The 19,135-nt window shown below is 55.7% G+C and overlaps 1 protein-coding gene across 2 annotated transcripts in view; it reads right to left on the bottom strand.

The window, feature by feature from the left end:
* SHANK2 (SH3 and multiple ankyrin repeat domains 2) overlaps positions 1-19,135 on the bottom strand; it is a 506,338-nt gene that overhangs the window by 399,865 nt on the left and 87,338 nt on the right. For both annotated transcript variants that reach the window (XM_078057637.1, XM_078057641.1), the window contains 3 exons: positions 12,655-12,858; positions 9,588-9,659; positions 7,291-7,399 (listed from right to left, as the gene is read on the bottom strand). In XM_078057637.1, coding sequence (XP_077913763.1) covers positions 7,291-7,399; positions 9,588-9,659; positions 12,655-12,858 — 385 coding nt within the window. The remainder of the gene's footprint in view (positions 1-7,290; positions 7,400-9,587; positions 9,660-12,654; positions 12,859-19,135) is intronic.

The raw sequence follows: 19,135 nt of genomic DNA, 5'->3' as shown, positions 1-19,135 counted from the left end.
ATATGCTGCAAAATAGACATAGACAAATGTTCTTAAAAGGAAGACAAAGTTCGGTGTTTCCGCCCTGCACCTCCTCTGTATAATAAAAAGACTGGCGCATCCTCCAGGTTAAGGACCTCTGACTACTCACAAGCTCACCAGCTGACTCACGTCCGCAGCGACCACGCCACCTGCCGTACCTGCTGAGGGGTCATGTACGAGCTCAGCCCTCCTCCTGCCCCAGCACCTGCTTGCAGGGCGCGTGGGGCCCGGGCTACTCACTGCCCAGTTACCACAGACAGTAGGGCAGGCGGGGACCGTGGGCCTGGAAGCCCCTTTGCAGGATGGACAGCTCTGTGGGGACACACCAGCGCTCCAGCGTTAGTCTGCATTCAACGTTTCAGGGTTAAATCATGAGAAAGCACAGACTCTTCCAGTCTGTTAGACTAGTCCACTCGGATATCTGATTAACACCCCATCCCCACCACGGAAGAGAACGAGATCCACAGCATCTTCTCTGGTGCGTGGTCGTCGACGAGGTGGACAGTTTCTCATGACGAGTGCCCAGGTGAGCATATGAGACTCATCCAAACGACCCACAGGCCTCTGACGCCAGTAAGCAGGTAAGGAGGGTGGTGGCAGTTTTCCCCAAGTGGTCGGCCCCTCTGAACATTCTGGCAACTGCTTCTCACAGGAGCCCACGAACTGGGGGGCTGGGGCTGGGGGTGGGCATTGTTCTTGTGCTTCCTGCCATTTCCCACCAACGGAAGAATCACGACGTTCTCCCAGACCACGTGCTGGAGAGGAGATGGCCCCACACAGGTGCTTGGTTATAGAGGTTTGTGAACAGAAGCGGACACGACTCACTTTCGTGTGAGGAAATCTTCGACGACAGGAAAGACACAGAAGGGAGGCAGGTGTGGAGAAGCCGGGAAAAGAACCGGGCCTCCTATTCCAGACACAACCCTCTGTTGCCAGGAGGAGGGGTGGCCGGTTTTGGGGAGAACAGGCAGACCTGGTCTGGGGAACCCCGCGGGCAGGGCTCCCCACAGCACCAGGCCCAGCCCTGCAGCCAGGTTCCTGGCTTAGGCCATCCACGCAGGCTCGTGGAGGCAGGAGGCACGTACGAATTGCTTCAAGGTCGGACACGTTAAAAGTGGACGGTTCTTGTTCCCGGACGGGGGTGGGCAGCCGGGGGTTCTCTTCTGAGGGAGACTCATGGGGACTCACGCAGTCTGACACAGACACCCAGGACCTACCAGATCAGGAACTGGAAAAGGATGGGACCTTTTGAGCAAGCAAAAACGCAAGCCTCAGAACGAGCAGAGAGCACCACAAACCTACTAGAACAGATACAATGCGGGACGCTGACAGCACCCGTCCAGCACTAGGAGCCCCCATCCGCTGCTCACGGGAACGCAAAATGGTGCACGGCTTCAGAGGGCAGCGTGGCAGATTCTTACAAAACCACAAAAATGTTTTACCGTATCTTCCAGCAACTGCCCTCCTTGGTATTCACCCATCTGATGTGAAAACTTACATCCACACCACAACCTGCCCACAAAAGTTTACGGCAGCTTTATTCATAATAGCCCCAAACTGGAAGCAGCCAAGATCTCCTTCCACAGGGACGGGTACACAAACCTGGGGCATCCATATAGCGGACTACTATTAATGAGAAAAAGAAAGCGCTATCAAGCCACAAGAAAATATGGCTAAATCTTGAATACATCCTGCTAAATGAAAGAAGCCAGTCCAGGGGTGCCTGGGTCTCAGGCAGTTACGCGGCCGACTCTTGATTTCGGCTCCTGTCATGATCTCAGGGTTGTGAGATCGAGCCCTACATGGGGATCCACACTCAGCATAGACTCTACTTGTCCCTCTCGCTCTGCTCCTCCCCCTGACTCATGCTCTCTCTCTCTCAAATAAATAAATAAAATCTTAAAAAAAAAAAAGAAAGAAAAATAAGCCAGCCTGAAAAAGCCACACTGCTTGATTCCAATTATCTGACATTCCAGAAAAGACAAAACTATGCAGGAAGTAAACAGATCAGTGGTCCCAGGGGTTGCAGAGACGGGCATGGTGGAATGGGTAAAAAGCACCGAAGATTGTTTTAGGTGATGAAGCGATTCTCTATGACCCTGTGCAGTGAACACAGGAATCAAACATCTGTCAAAATCATAAACTCCACAGCACACAGAGTGAAACTCAACGCATGCACATTTTTAAATGAAGTTTTCAAAATTCATTGAGAAGACTGTGGGATCCTGGTTTGGAATGCAGAATGTGACAAGACTGGAACTGTATTACAAATGTAAGAAACAGCCTCACTGGAGGGAGCAGGGGGCAGGTGAGGGGAATTAAGTGCCTTCCGGACGGGCGTGGTCTGCAAGACGAAAGGCAAAGCAAACTCAGGTAAGCGCTGTGCTCTTATCAGCTCAGAAAGTGGCCTCTGACGTGTGGTGCAGGTCAACAACTGTGAAACCACTATTCACGGGTCCTGGGATTGAACAACTAGATAAACAGATGGCAGAGAGTGGCAGCCAGGTGTCTCACTATCGGTGGGGAGGTGATGGATTAGCCAGGGAAGGGACTGCATGGATCCATGTGGCCGTGCATCAGACTGGAGACCTCAGTATGCACTCACATTGAGCTGAATACAGACACAAATGGTTACACACAGAAGCATTTGTAGATACACACATATTCACAGGCCAGTACACACACACACACACACACACACACACACGGTTTGTTGCTCCGGAAGCGAGTACAACCCAACAGCAATGAGCACACCCAGCACCCAGATCTGGGTTCCTACGACCATTCTCCAGTAAGAGGAACCAGGCTCCTGGACGACTGGCGGGGTCTAGGTCTGGGCAAGAAATACACAGGATGAACCTGGGTCACCTTCTAGTACCAGAAAGTAAGCAAGGGGTCAAAAACTAATGACCCACACTGACGGGGTCTGTCCAAGGGACTCAGGAGCCAGCCGAAAGAGCTCCCAGTGGCCAGAGCTGGAGCAGTGGGAGCAATGAAATGAAGCACGGGGTCCTGACCCAGATCATGAATACCCATCAGTCCACATGGATAGGAATAACCGAGGGTAAATGAGTATTAGAGTAAATAAATGAATGGGGGAGAAAAGGCAAACCTCCGTGCAGAATTCTGTCACATGTGTGGATACTCTGTCCTCGAGGATGTGGCACTTAACTCCCCATGTGTTGGCTGTGGGCTGTGCTTAGTGGCTTCCTTCCAAAGAGGACAGTCCGTAAAGGGGAAAAGAGAGGGACCGTACAGCTGCGACCTGATGCGCACCCCAGCCAGGTGACCAAGGCCACCGTCACGGGGACGAGTCCGGTGTGGAGCACGAGCCCGGACGTGATGGGGTGGGAGGGCGTTTCACCCTGGGGTCCTCCCCCAAAACCCACAACCCGGTCTGACGACGATGCACACACCACACAAACCCCAATAAGGGGGACATTCCACAAAATGCCTGACCAGTTCCCAAAATGGCCAAGGTCAGCACAAACAAGGAAAGCCCTAGAAACTGTCACAAGGAAGAGGGTTCTACAGCGACAAGACAGCTGCGTGCCATGAGGGCTCCTGGGGCAGAAAAGGGACATTAACTACCAATAAACTATGAAGAAAGCATGCACTTTAGTTAATAGCAACCTATCTGGACTGGTTCATTAATTACAAAATGCACCCCACTCTGGTAAGGCAGGAATCAGTGAAAATGGGCTACGGGGTGCAGGTGGAACATTCTGGAATATCTTCATAACAATTCTGCAAATCAGAAACTGCTCTGACATCATTGTTGTTCTTGTGTAGGCATTAAAGGCTCACAAGGCTCGTGCTGCGGGTGATGGTTTGATGGGACAATGCTGCTGCTGACCTGTCCCCAGCTGGCCCCCGAGGAGATGCTCCTGACCACAGGGCCTTTGCCCACGGCCATGTGTATGGCCATGTGTGCACGTCGTGACATGGGTCGCTGTGAGGAGTGCCAGAATGACCTCCTCTGCCCCTGGCCAGCCCTGGCAGATGTCCCAAAGCCCAGGGCCCCTCCTGCGGGCCCTCGTCCCTGTGCTCACCCCAATTCCTTACTTGCTTGACAGTGTTGCATCTTCCTCGGCTACGTGCACCTTAATGAGTCACCTAGACCCTTACTGAAACATGACCCTGAAATAATTGGATATTCTACCTGAGCTCCCATTTCCAGACAAGCCTCTCTGTACCAGGAAGTGCGTCTGACTGGGCCAATGCACCTGGACCCCCTCCGTGGGGGGGCGGGGGACAGTCTTCCCGCAGACCTCAGCTGTCTGTCTCCCACCCTCTGCACACTGACATTTATGAGGTTCCAGAACCGTGTCTGCTCAAATTGCCCCTCTCCTGTTTACCCATCCAAGAAGCCCCTTCTGTTCTCAAAGCCAACGCTCGGAGAGGGCGCTGCTTCAGTGTACGGGGATCCAGAGTGTCCACGGAAGCTTCTAATTGGGCCGCGTGGGAGCCGGGAGGGGCTCCCGGGAGCCGGGCTGCAGTGACATGTGGAGGCGGGGGGCACGTCTCGGCACAGATGACAAATAGCAGCCTGACAAGCTGATGAGCTACCACCACCCTGGAAACTAACTGCGTAATTGGATCTCCTAAGTGAAGTCCAGACACATCACAGGTGCCCGGTGAGATCCACTCAATCAATGAAAATTCTGTTTTTTACTTCTCAATACGTGCTAAGAGTTGAAAGATGTTTCTGGCTTTATTAACACCCCGCCTTTGTTGTGCCTGGGCTTCTTGCAAGTTTGGGAACACAGCATGAAATAAAAGCATTAAACTAATTTTTGCTCAGATTGTTAGTTTTATTTCCTTCCTCAGGGCTCAGAACACCACGCGTCTTGTCCCAGAGGTTCCAGTCAAAGCAGGAGATGTGCCTCGAGACCCCGGTGGGCGAGGCTTTATGTCTTCATACAACTTTTGCTGTTACTTATTAAAATTTCCACTAGACTAGGCACCAGATGGTTAGCTGTAATCACAAGCTGCTTTGTTCCCATTGACAGGTTGTTCCATGGAGACTTCTTTACCTCCTGTGCATCCCTCAAGCCGAAAGGGCTGCTTCCCCAACCTCGGGCCTTTGACACATCACCGGACCCTAACAGGTCCTCATGTAACCACAGCTGTAATTATTAAGGGCCCTGGTCACGCTTAGGGTGACCGACTGTGCCAGTTTGTCTGGGACCAAGGAGATTTCCGAACGTGGGACTTTCAGTGTGAAAACCCGGGCCATCCCAGGAGATTCGGGACAGGTCGGTCACATGACCTGTTGTCTGGACGCAGCCCATGAGAGCCAACCACGGGTCATCCCTGTGGGTCCAAAACAAGGAGAAAACACCTTGAGATCCCGTTGTGCTGCTAACATGACAGGACCTTTCCGATGGACGACACTCCACGTGTGAGACACGAAACACACACTGCTGGTGGATGCCCCGATGTTCCTGGCCCGCAGGTGCCGTCATCAGCGGAGCACCTCACACTGCCGTTCTCCCCCGACCCTCCGCGGCCAGGGCGCCTCCCCGGACTGCAACCTGGGAGCGCTCACCTCCCGTGGTTGCCGTCCCACACTCATGGCTGTCTCAGACATGTGATGGCTTCTCGGTGTGTTGGCTTTGGGAGGGAGGCAAGTGGGTCCCCAGGTAAAAGGCTGGCCCAAGGAGGAAACCACAGACACACAACCTCTCCACGTGTGCCCTCCACGTGTTCCCTCCGTGACCCAGCCACGTGTGCCCTCCGTGTCCCCCTTTGCCACATGTCCCATCTCCCGCATCTCAGGCACTGAAGCTGTGGTCAGAAGTTAAACTGAGGGGACACACGCGTAAGCGGTGATCACGGATCACGGCACCGCAGCATGTGCTGGGCGGGCACGGGCACGGCTGGATGGGCACAGGTGGGGTCCTGCCCCAGCTCCAGGGGTCAGAGGAGCCCCTAGCGATGATGAGAAAGCTTCATTCTTGAGCTGACACCTGCACCTGCCGTGGGCTCGGTAACTGAGCGGCAGGGCAGGACCCATGTAGGTGACAGTGGTCCAGGCACAGAGCTGGCCAGTCACCAGAAGTGGGGGAGGGGCGTCACAGGGACTGAGTCCAAGAGGAACGCTCTCCAGCCTGGGGTGACCAACCTAGGGGGACAAATGCCCCCAGGTGCCATGAAGACCACCTGAGCCCTCTCGGCCAGCCCAGCTCGCCGTGTCCCACTGCACAGGCTCTCAGCCGGTGACTGCGCTCTGCCCCAGGGGACACCGGGCAATGTCAGCACACAGTGTGGCCGTCACAGCTCGGGGTGCGACTAGTGCCTGGGGTGGAGGCCAGCAAGGCTGTAAACATCCTACAACCCAGGACACAGCCCCCCCACAAACAGCCGTCCGGCCCCACAATGGAGTACGATCCCGCCACAAAAAGGAAGGAGATCCCACCACTAGGACAGCATGGATGGACCTCGAGGGCACCGTGCGAAGTGAACTAAGTCAGACACCACGTGATACCGCTTACACACCGAATCCAAAAGCACCGACCCCCAAACACAGAGCAGACTGCTGGCTGCCGGAGGCGGGGTGGGGTCAGCATGCAGGTGGCCAACGGTATAAACTTCCAGTCACAGCTGAGAAAGCAGATCTTAGAAGTTCTCATCACAACTGTAACTCTGTGCTGAGCCAATTAACCAGACTTGCGGTCCTCAGTGCACAATGTAACCAAGTATCCAAGTATCCAAGTATCCAATCCCGAGCCCCAGCCTGAAACTAACACGGTGTTACAGATCTGCTATATCTCAACAGAACTAGGGGGGAGGGAAGATGAAATACAAGTCAACGCTCACTTGGAATTGTTTAAAGAAGAAGAAATTGTCCAGCCCCACGGGTCGCGGGCGCTGAGTTCGGGGAGCTCTGTGCTATTCTGACCCACGAACGATGAGTAGCCCACATGCGTAAGGAGGTGGGTTTCCAGCAGGGGGAGCAAGGCGTGCGCGTGTAAGCGTGTCTCCCACGGCGGACACAGCAGCGCCACACGCCTTACCATCCACCCTTCATTCCCTCGCTTACCCACAGCAGTACATGAGCACCTACTGTGTGCCAGGCGCCATGCTGGCTGCACACCTCAGCCCTTCTCATCCAGAGCTCACACGGGAGCAAAAAAGTATTTTCAAAAACCCAGTAAAATGGTAAGTGTTGCACGTACGTGTGGGGTCTGATAACAGAAGCACATTTTTGGACTGAGCCCGTGCTTCCGCGAGGCTTACTGGAGTCCTCCCCCACCCAGGACCCACCTCCAGTGTCCAGGTCATGGAAATTCGGATCCAGGCCTCGTTCCAGCATTTTGACGATCTTCTCCACTGAACGGTGCTGAATGTGGTCCATGAATTTTTTCAGATTGGTCTAAGGGGAAAAATAAAAAAAACGGAAATGCCTTTACAGGTCCCAGGAAGGCTCCTTACAGGGAGCACTGCAGTCTGGAGAGGGAGCCCTGCAGTCTGGAGAGGGAGCCGTCCCTGCACGGGGCACGGCAGACCCGCCAGGCAGGGGCTCGCTGCACCTGGAGCCCCAGCACCAAGCGTGGAGTCCAGCACCGGGCAATGTAACCAGCCTGTCCTGGATGAAGGTTCTAGAACTCTCTCGCCTTTCACATCCGTGCCAAGAGCCACGGGACGTTCCTTTGCTTCTGAAAGGATGAGCCACCTGGACCACTTTGATAAACTACAGTGTCCAGGGTCCACCCCAGAGCTTCAGACTCCCATCTCCGGGGAGCGAGGCCCAAGGATTGACATTTGTGCGGTCTAATCTCTTAAGCAGCAGCTGCAACGGAGAGCAGATAGGGGAGCCTCTCGCTCGGCTAATCCGCTTTCTGGTGAACCCTGTGACTACGTGGACAGAAACAGGGATGCCTGGTCACAAAGCAATTCAAGGTGAAAAGAGACAATCACTTCCCGTGGGGTCAAAACGATCCGTGGGTCAACCCCGGTGGGGAGGGACGTTTCCCCAGCTTAGCCCGGCCTTATCTGTAACAGAAATCATGATTTCCTGCCATGGAGCACACAGCCCCAGCCTCCTGAGGATAACCACGGTATCGCGTCTGCCTCCATCTGAAGAAGCGAACTCTTGACAAAGGCTGGATCTCCACCTGCACACTCTACCTACATTCCAGAGCCAAAATTAACAAATACCCAAAGACACAAGACACACTTGTGGAAACATTTTAGTAATTGATTTCTTTTAAATCCAAAAAACACATTTTTATCTATACTTTAAAAGGTCATCAAAAAAAAACTAGAAGCTTGCAGACCCTGGGGTTGAAACGCCACCCCCCAGGCGGATTCCAGGGCTGGGCGGGGATGTGCATGAGGACCCAGAGCATTAGTTGTGCCACAAAGCTGTCAGTACTCAGAGGACGGTGGGGACACACCAGAGGGCAGGGAGCCAGGCAGAAGGGCCGCCACCGGCCACCTCTGGACAACTTGAGCACATTAATAAATAATGGTGCATCATAACCCGTTGAGCACAATAAAGATCCACGCACCTGTTGTGATACAAATGGGGGACAGAACAAAAGGCGGGGGAGCCCGCTGGTTGTGAACATCTGCTGTGGGCTCACAGCACCAGGTAAGCTCACCTGGGCAGCACCAGGGTGAGCCACGGGCAGTGTCCACGCAGTTCCCGACACGGCCTTTCCCTGTGTGCCACATCCTCGAGAATCCTCCTCGGCGCTAACGTGGGTGTGACCACGCTCCAGCCCCAGCACCCCGACAAAGGGCAGGAGTTCCTGCCCGTGGACACGCACAGCGACCCCGACAAAGGGCAGGAGTTCCTGCCGCGAGTCCAGCCAGGAAGCCAACGCTCATGGACCGCAGCCCGCGGCTCTTGACCTCAACCCTCTCCCTCCCGCCGCTGCCGGCCACGGCCACGGGCGGGACTCACCTCCCTGCGGTTTGTGTAAACAGCTCTTTAATCGCTCCGGTTTAATGTGCCCTGTCTGTCGGCAGTGGTGGCTCCAAGAGAAGGGCTTCCCCTCCTCCCAGAAACACCCAGGCGGGGACGTGCACACAGCAGCGTCCCCTCTGAGGCTGTCCACGTGCAAGTTGTCACCCAGCATGTTTTCGTCACCCAGGAGAGCATGGCCAAGTCCGGGGGCTCTGCTGGGCACCCGGGAGTGCGTGTTCATTCACGTGCTTTAGTCAGGCCCACGTGGGCCATGCCCAAAGAGGACACCCGTGCCCGGGCAAGGCGTGCACCTTCGCTACCATGCACATATCCGAACCCAGCCTGTTCCAGAGCCCCGCCCTCGAGGAAACCTCATGTACCCCTGCCCAAGCCCCCACCGGCTTCACGGAGCACCCCTGCCCCCGAGCAGCCAGGCGGGCCTCGGGGAGTGATGGAAAGAGGCATCCCGGTGCCCCTGCACATCCCGGGCCCGCCCACCATGATGTGCACGCGGCAGGTGCCCAGGGGGTGGGAGGGTGCCCCCCAGGAAGAGGAGCAGGGTGCTCAAGGAGCTCCCCTCACCTGCAGAGACAGAACGCCACATACGAGACATGAGGCTGGCGTGTGAAAGCCAGCCATCCCCGCCTACCTTTGTGTGCAGCTTGGCCAACTGCTTCTCGTCCAGATTGGATTGCTTATACACGCGCTTCTTGTATCGAAACTGCACAGAAACGGAAACAGGAAAAAAGAAGACACGTGACTACGTCACAGGGTACTCCACGGAAACACGGCCTTGTCCTCAGCGACTTCGCGGAAGGCTGGGGGCCCACAGCAAACTCCTCCCACGTCAGGTAAACTCACCGTGTTCCTACTGCAGACCCCTGACAGTGCAGGAATCGCACCTGTGAAGGCCCGCGGCCACGTGGCTGAAAAGCCAGGGAAAGAAACCAGAGCAACCCGAGGGGACGGAGGAGTCGAATCCTCCCACGGAGAAGCCATGGCCGGCGCTCCTCTCATGAGCCCTGATCGCGGTCCTCAGGGCCGTGCGCGTGGCCCCGTCAACAAACCAGGACGAGTCTTCCATGCCCAACCCTATGAAGCCGGCCTGGTGAAGCCAGCGTCCCCTCTGCCGCCTCCGCCTCCGCCCCCGCCCGGGACTCTCTGCGACGTTCAGTCCCTCAAACACAGCGCCTCCTCTGAGCCGGAAACTACACATTTCGCTCCGAGGCAGTCAGTGCCCAAGAGGAACCTACAGGTGTCAGTCGGCCTTGAACCCCAGCACCTGCAACTGATGCCCCGCCCAGGGGCCCCCACCCCTTCGACGGACACGACTGAAGGCTGGGGTGGGTGCCAGGATTTGCACTCACTAAGATTCCCAGCTGAGGCATCTGCTCCGAGTCCAGCCCCGGCAGCGTCCCACCAGCTTTGGCCGGACACTCCCCCCATCTGAGACTCAGCTTCCTGATCTGTCTGTGCGCCCAGTGCCCTGGGCTGCAGGGAGCCCCTTATTCCCCCTGTCTTCCCCCATCAGACCTCTGAGATTTCAGGAGTCCCTGATAGTGACGTCGGGAGAGGTGGGGGCTCACTAGCTGACAAGTCTAACAGAATTCAAGTCTCACGGACTTCTGGTTATAAAAATACACTAGGGCTGGGGTGCCTGGGTGGTTCAGACATTGAGCGTCTGCCTTTGGCTCGGGTCATGATCCCGGGGTCCTGGGATCGAGCCCCGCATCGGGCTCCCTGCTCAGCGGGGAGTCTGCTTCTTCCCTCCCTCTGCCTCCCTCTCTCTCTCTGCCTCTCATGAATAACTAAATAAAATCTTTAAAAAAAATACACTAGGGATGCTACCGCCTCTTGGCAGGACAGGAAGTGCTCAGAGGAGGATGTCTGTTTCCAGAGTCACCAGCATTTCCAGCTCGTGGCCGCAGAGGGATGCAGGCCCTGGAAGGCAAACCCTTTCCTGCTGTTTCCTCCATGTTTCCTAAGCAGCCAACCATATTCTACGGAAATTCTCGGAGGCAAAGAGCTCACGGCCGTGCCCGCCCCTGATGTGTGGAGCGCCAGGCCCATCTCACTCTGTACCGAGGGTCACCTGGTGGGACAGAGGCACAGGGAGCTGGCTACGTGGAGGTACATCGGGTCTCTCACAGCAAGGAGCTCACCAGCTCGTGCATGGAGCACCTGGCTGGAGCCTCAGGCCCCCTGAGCAGGCACGACTCATGCTCCCCCGATTTCAAAGCTGGGAACCTGAGGCCCAGAGAGGCTGGGTGGAGGACTCAGGCTGCACAGCTCCCAGGACTGGAACGAGCCCCCCTGTGGGGCGATGCACACGCAGGAGCAGAGATGCTCCCCCGCACATCTCTCAGCTCGGCTCCTGGGACACAAGTGGCCAGACAGGACACGGGGGGAGCGAATGTGTGTGCCTGTCCTTCTAGAAACAGCAGCAGCACCCTGCCCAGGTTACTGTGCGTCCCCACACCCTCCCATTCGGTTCTCAGGGGTGAGTGGGACCAGCCAGAGTCGCCTCCTCCAACAGCCTCCCGGATCAAGTGGAGGCTCTGGACGTCCCGGTCTTCTCCCCGGGCTTCACTGTCATTACGGAAATCACCAGTCCCTGAAATGAACCATTCATTTACTGTTCCCAGTCTGACACCTCCCACTCGAGTGTCAGCTCCGTAAGACGAGAACCCTGACACCTTGTGCCTGGTGAACATGCTTAGAAAGCGTCTGGTACCTAGGCCACCAACAAGGGATTTTTTTCCAATGGATACCCATTTTATGGATGAGCAAACTGAGGTCAGAACAGGGAGCCACAGGACGCCAAGTGGCACCCCATCTTTTCCTCCACCAAAACCCCTCCCTCCAGGCTGACAACTGCTCCGTCTACATGGGGATCCCCAAACCTCAGCCTCAATGTCACTATCAGGCTTAGAAATGTGCAGATGAGATCCAGCCTTGGTTCGTGACCTCCTGACCTCAGAATGATCTCCTCACTGCGAATGCTGTAGAACACACTGAGGTTGCTGAAGGGCCCGCTACGCTTCCGCATGCGCGGCGTCTCCCTGTCTGATGGGGCTGAGGTGAGCGTCCTCACCCGCCGCTCCCAGTCCCGCCATGCAACATGAAAAAAGCCGCTTGCATGGCGGTCTCATACGTCAAGGGGCAAGACCGTGTGTGAACCTGGGGATGCAGCCAGCCGGGGGCCAGAGCAGCAGGGACTGGTGTCACACGTACATGGAAGTGCGTCCGGGTGCCCAGCTTGCACACTGACCCATCACACGGTAGGCCCACGGCCACGGCACGTCCGGGCCCCCTGGTCATTCCCCGGCAAGAAGCTGGAAGTCATGCTTCGGGTCAAAGCTGGACGGCCCCTGGCCACCCCACACCCCAGGGCAGGAAGACCGAGTCGGGGAGGCAGACACAAGCCCCATCCTGCACCCCCGGACCCGCAGGTCCTGGTGACCTGAGCCTGAGTCAGACCCCTCGTGTGCGCGTCCCAAGATTTCTCCCCAACAGATTCATCCAATCCACAGTAAGGAACCAAAGGGGTCGGAAACCGCGCAGGTGTCTGAAATTCCCAAAACTAAGGGCCACCTCAAGACCCCAAGCTCACTTTTCACGTGGGGGTCATTTCCCAATCCAAATCAGATCTGGAGTTCCGTGAGGTCCTCCCCGCCCCCCACCCCGTGACCCGGCCACGAGGCAGCAAGCAGTACCTCCAGGGAGGGGACGCCCTTGCCCACAGGCTGCGGGTACTCGCGCAGGAGCCGCTCCTCGTCCAGGAATTTCCCGTCCCGCCCGTTGCTGGCCGGCTGGAACAGCCCGTAGTTCAGGACGTCCTTCAGGCTCTGGGTCAAGGAGCACAGAATCCGCTGCTTCGCAACCCACACGGTGGCGTCCGGGTTAAACCGGATGCACTTCTGCGGGGAAGGACAAGACACCTGGTCAGTGGCACAGCCCACGCCCACCCGGCACGCGGCCAGAGACGTCCAGGTGTTTCCATCCAGGTCCTCTGCGCGGCGAGACCCCCAGCATTCCAGGCTGTCGCCTGGACGGAAACCCTGAGTAAATACAAAAGGAGAATGGCGGGGATGGAGCCGTGGGCTTCAGTGGCCTTGACTCAGACCCCGTGGCACCTGTGGTGTTTTTACTGCCTTGGGCCGCTCCTGCCCCCATGGGGAGCTCCTCCAATCCCAGCGCCCATGGCGACAGTGCCGACCCCCCCACCCCCACCCAACAGAGCACCTGGGGCAGCAGGTCCGGGTCGGGCCCCCACCTACACTTCTCACGAGCGTGAACTCAGGGAAGCACACTGTGAGGACCGCGGCTCAAGCAAATTACAGCATGATTTAATCTTCACATAGGCGGCACTTCGACATCTCAGGTACGGATGGAGGTCTCCGCTCCTGACCTCTCGGAGAGGAACGTCCGCGGCAAGCATCTGCTTGCCCACGTGGGCTCTGAATGTAACAGCCCTGGGACACCGAGCCCACCCCTCCCGAAGCAGAGAGGAAGGCAACAGTGAAACACAGTGTGATTTAAAAATCCCATCAGTTGCCACAAGAGCAGTTTTTTAAGATTTTCTTTATTTTAGAGAGCGAATGAGTGAGAGCGAGAGAGAGCATGAGCTGGGTGGGGAGGCGCAGAGGGAGAGGGAGAGGGAGAAGCAGGCTCCCCGCTGAGCAGAGAGCCCGATATGGGGCTTGATTCCGGGACTTGGGGATCACGACCTGAGCCAAAGGCAGACGTTTAACTGACTGAGCCACCCAGGCGCCCCAAAAGCTCATTTTTCAATAGTGTAGACTGTGCCTGCAAATCAATCACAAACACTTTTCAAAAACCTAGCAGTGCTGCTAAGAACCTGAAGGCCGTGCCTTGGCCGTGCTCCCGGGTCCCTTCTGTGAGAGTCCAATAAGGCACAAAACACATACACCAGGTCACATCTGCTTCTAACAGAGCCTTCTCGTTTTCTATTGAATTAAAATTATGTTCTATTGAATAGCCATCAGCAGGAGCTCAAGGGCTTGCTTTGTCACCGCAAAAACCTTCAGAAAGGACAGGAGGCTAGTACCAACTGTCTCCTGGGGGTTCTGCACGCCCAGGAATGCAGAGGCCCTCCTCCGTGGGTCCTGAGCCTGAGCCTCCGGGAAGCTAGCTGCTCAACAATGAGGAGCGTTCAGCAGCTCGGCCCAGGAAACCTGACCCGGCAGGCATGAATGCTCCGTCTGTCCCTCGTCAGTGTCAAAGGCTGAATTCAGGGGTAACCTCGGAGCTCCTCCTGGGGCCACCAGGCTGGGTGGGGGCCGGCTGCTCGCTTCAGAGACGCTTCATGACTACCCGCAGCCCCGCCCAGCCCCGGCTGAGTGAGGAGAGTATCGGGAAACTTCGGCACAACAAACTAGATCTGCCCGACTGACCAGGTGGGGGCAGGGATAACTCGCCACTTTCTGTTTCGGGAGTCCCCACTGGCCTCCGGTTCCAACCACACAGACACCCAACTCAAATTCCCTTCGATACCAGCACCCTAGGAAGGCCTGGGGCCCCCGCACAGCAGCCACAGCAAAGGGGCTACCAGCGGGTGAACGCAGAGCGGAGCGCGGGCTGGGACCTGCTCCCAAGGGACCCATGTGATCGCAGGTGATCGCGGGTGATCACAGAGTGCCCACTCCACTTTGGGCAGAGCCAGGGATGCGGAGTCTGTGTCCTGGGAGGGCCAGCCCTGCACAATGAAGAACCATCCCGCTCTAAGAAACATCAAGAAGGCCCCATTCAGAAACTTCCAGAAGGAGCAGGAGCTCAGCGGTCAGAAAGGCGCTTACAGCCCAACTGCTCACACTAACCTTGTGATCCTGGGCAAACCCACCAGCCCAGCAGTCCCCGTTCCCAGGATGAAAATCACGGCACCTACACATACCTAGCTCGCAGGGCTATTGTCAGGGTCAGAGAGAACGTAAATAATCCATGCCATTGGGGGTTGACTGTGTCCTGCAACATGCTGATAACCTAACCACCTTTATCTGTGCATGTAATTTATTTGGAAGTAGGGTCTTGGCAGACGTCATCAAAATGAGGTCATAACAGAGTAGGGTGGGCCCCACTCCACCATGACTGTGTCCTTACGAACAAGGGAAACTTGGACACAGATGTGCACATGCTACGTGAAGATGAAGGCAGAGATGGAAGTGTGCATGTACACGTCAAGGAGCGCCACGGATCGCCGGCAGACCGCCAGCAGCTCGGGCAGAGGCCTGGCCCAGACGCTCCCTCCAAGCCTCAGGGAGGACCCAGTGCTGCCCACGCCCGGATCTCAGACTCCAGCCTCCGGGACCAGGAGACAATGTCTGCGGTTTAAGCCCCGTCTGCAGGAGCGGGTTGCAGCGGCCCCAGGAACTAACACGTAGAAAGTTGCATCATGCCCACCATCCTCTTGGAGGAGAGCTGGGAGGTCTGAGCACCCTGCTCCCTGGTAAGCCCTTTCCTTCCATGTACAATGGGTGCTCCCTGCGTGCTCACACCTGCCACCAGAAAACCACGGTGCAGCCAGTGCAGAAGGCACCAGACAAATCCGGCTTCCCTTGCTCACCTACCCCTCATCAACCCCCTTCCTTACCCAGCACCCTCCTCAGGCAGAGCCCACTGCAAGAACAGTCCTGACATGGGTGATCCAATCAGTGGATGACAGCTGGAAGCCACAAAAACCACAATGAGCAAGCCAGCTCTAGGCCATGTTTGAGGCGGTGATGGGATGGAAAAGCGGAAAACAAATGTGCAACGAGCCCCCGAGGATGCCCCGAGGGAGGAGTAAGTCAGGGCTCCTGGGAGGGCACGCACACCCGGGACCATGCCCTCAAACGAAAAGCCACGTGAGAGTTTGGGATGGGCATCTCACGTGGCAGGCTCAGCGCAGGATCAGCAGGGGACAGATCTGGGAGAAGTGGCGAGTCTGGCAGGTAGAGCACCGACAATTTCCACCGTAAGTGACCTTTCTGCAGTCCACTCTCACCTGATGCAGTAGTAAGAGCAAATGGTACCATATTCCTGTCTCCCTACAGTGCGGTGAGATGGGTATTCTTCATAATCTATTACAGGTACTCCCAGGTAAGCAATCTGCAAGAGGACTCACACAGTACCGGGAACATTGCAGAGAATGTCAGGAATCCCAGAGCCCAGCCACTGACCTGAAGGGCTGCTTGAGGGAACACCTTTAGTCCTCTAGCTTCTGTCTTCTGCATAAAGGGTCCTATACCAGCACTGCGGCTAAGGGTCTTGACCCTTAAGGAGCTCAGAGCCTGGTGGGAGAGGACAATGATGGTGATGGTGGTGATGATGACGATGGTGATGGTGGTGATGATGATGGTGGTGGTGATGATGACGAGTACGGTGATGATGATGGTGATGATGATGATGGTGATGATGGTGGTGATGATAGTGGTGATGACGATGGTGATGATGGTGATGATGGTGGTGATGACGGTGGTGATGATGATGATGGTTGTAGTGGTGACAGTAGTGAGGGTGATGGTGGTAATGATGGTGATGGTGGTGATAGTGGTGATGGTGATGATGATGATGACAATGAGGAAGATGATGATGGTGATGACGAGGATGGTGATGATGGTGATGATGATAATGATGGTGAAAGTGATGATGGTGAAGGTGATGATGGTGGTGATGGTGATTCAGCTGTGGTTAATGTTTACTGAATCCTAATATGCCAAGAACTATACTAACTGTATTTACCTTCACCACAACCATGAATGAACAGTATTGTCATTATTACTGTTGCTGTATATATAATTTTAATTGCATAATTATGTATTTATATGTAATGAGTACAATGCATGTAATATACATTTACATTTAACAAATATGACTATTACTATTAATATAAAAACCATCATTATTATCATTATTCCCAGATGGGGAAGCAGAGCCTCAGATTCTCACGTAACTACCCCAAAGCCACATGTCTGGAAAGTGTTGCAGATTCAGGGCGAACCCAAGTCGAGTCTGCCCGGCTCCTGAGTCCTCACGATTTAACTGATGCATTACTTCCTCTCCATACACACCTGGCCACCCTCAGATTATAAAATACTTGACAGTCACTGAGAACTTACATTCGGCTCTCTTGTGGATCAGGGAGACACTGCCTTTGTTCCAAGTTTCCAATTACCTGTTAATTTGCCCCAATATTGAACATTGACAGCTACAAGGGAGAAACAATTTAATCTCCATAACAAAGGACAAAATTTGGGAGATTCTAAATAATTGTTTTCAAAGAAGTAAAATCTAGCTCCTGAGGTAGCTTTTAGAAAAACAGACAAAGTGACAAAGCGCTGGGCCGGCTGGTGCATGGCGCCACGTAACGGTGAGGGCGCAGCGCATGGCGCCACGGACGTAAACCATGGCTGCGTCTCTGGAAAAAGCAGAGGAGAGCTATGGTCTTCTTCCGCCTACGGCCGGGCTTTGAGGGCCCTCGGAAGAGCAACAAAGATTTTTACCCAGTGTGAATTCACGACTGACATAAAACTTGGAGCCAGCTCCTCAGCCTGACAATGGTGGAATGGTTACTCTAACAGGGCATTTAATACAAAGGAACACGCCGTGAACCTAAGCACACACGTCAGGTAAACACACAGGGAATTAGACACCAACGGACAAATCAGTCACTCAAGTGTCCACTGTTGCTGACACCCAATCTAACAACCTGACCCATCCCAAACTGACCCCCAGCCACACCTCTACCTCTGCCCTATTCCCCCACTCTTTCTATCCTCACCCTCCTTCTGAATCTCAACAGTGGGACCACCTCCTATTCCAGAAACCCGGGAGATGCTTCTGACTCCTCTCTGGTCTGCACCTTCTAGATCAGCCTAGGTTAATCTATGGCCTTGAATGCTTGAGTCCCCATCTGTGCCCCCACCACTGCCCAGCAGGCCCCCATCCTTTCTCACCTGGGTTACTCCAGCAGCTCCTGCACAGAGCTCACCTGCATGCCTCTCAGACCCATGCAACTTCACCCCAGTCCCATCACCTGTGTCCCCTTGTGATTCAATCACTCCAGATGCCTGGGGGCTCCGGGCCTGCACCTCCCCAAGGGACACAGGGAAGGAATGACTCTGGCCTGGACCCCACCTCCTTGTCAGGACATGTCCTGCCTATCAATGCCCCCCCCTGCCCTTGCCCCAACCCCATACACATACGCCCCTGCGCGCGCACACACACACACACACACACACACACACACACACACACACACACACACAGAAACACACATCCACATTCCAGCAATGCCAGACCACTCTCAGCAATTCTCCGGCACGCCAGGCCGGGTATGTCCTTGTGCACTTGTGCTCCAGCAACCGTCCCCTCCCCTCTTCACCTGCCGGCTGGAATCACACTCCCTCTTCCCAGCCGGGCCCAGGAGTGACCCATTCTGGCCTCCTGCCAGGTGGAGCTCACCACTGAGTATCCTAAACTGAACCCAGGGAGCTGGTCTGACTGCCCATGGAGCACAATCCAAGCCAATCGGCTGACCCCGCTCCCTCCCGTCCGGCCTGTGGGTCGGCTGACCCCGCTCCCTCCTGTCCGGCCTGTGGGTCGGCTGACCCCGCTCCCTCCCGTCCGGCCTGTGGGTCGGCTGACCCCGCTCCCTCCCGTCCGGCCTGTGGGTCGGCTGACCCCGCTCCCTCCCGTCCGGCCTGTGGGTCGGCTGACCCCGCTCCCTCCCATCCAGCCTGTGGGTCGGCTGATCCCGCTCCCTCCTGTCCAGCCGGTGGGTCATGGCCTCTCCATCTTGCCGTGAGGGACAGACCAGCATGTACTTTGCCTTATGACATTTCAGTAACCATCACTCTTTGATCTCCTGGTGTGACACCTCAAACGCCGTGACATCCAGATCCACCTGAAAAAACTTCCCCAAGTGTCTGAGCTGAGCTGCGTGGCTTAAGATACAGAAAACTTGCAAGTGGATGTAATGACACCTCCAAGACCCCAATCACAGCGGCTTCTCCCTTAGCTCCTGAGGAGCAGTGCATTCATGGAGGTGGGGTGGGGGGGACCTGTAAAATCCAACAGTGAGAGCAGCCTCTGTGACCAACATCAGCCTCGGTTTAAGGATCTGCCCAGGAAGATCCTAGGGTTCATTCAGCCAGCTCCAGCTCTCTTCAGGTTTTCTCAGCCCAGAGGCTGACCGCC

This window comes from Halichoerus grypus, chromosome 11 (genome assembly GCF_964656455.1).
Source record: "Halichoerus grypus chromosome 11, mHalGry1.hap1.1, whole genome shotgun sequence".
NCBI lineage: Eukaryota > Metazoa > Chordata > Mammalia > Carnivora > Phocidae > Halichoerus > Halichoerus grypus.
Note: the sequence above shows the minus strand (reverse complement) of the source record. Positions and strands in the feature narration are given on the sequence as shown.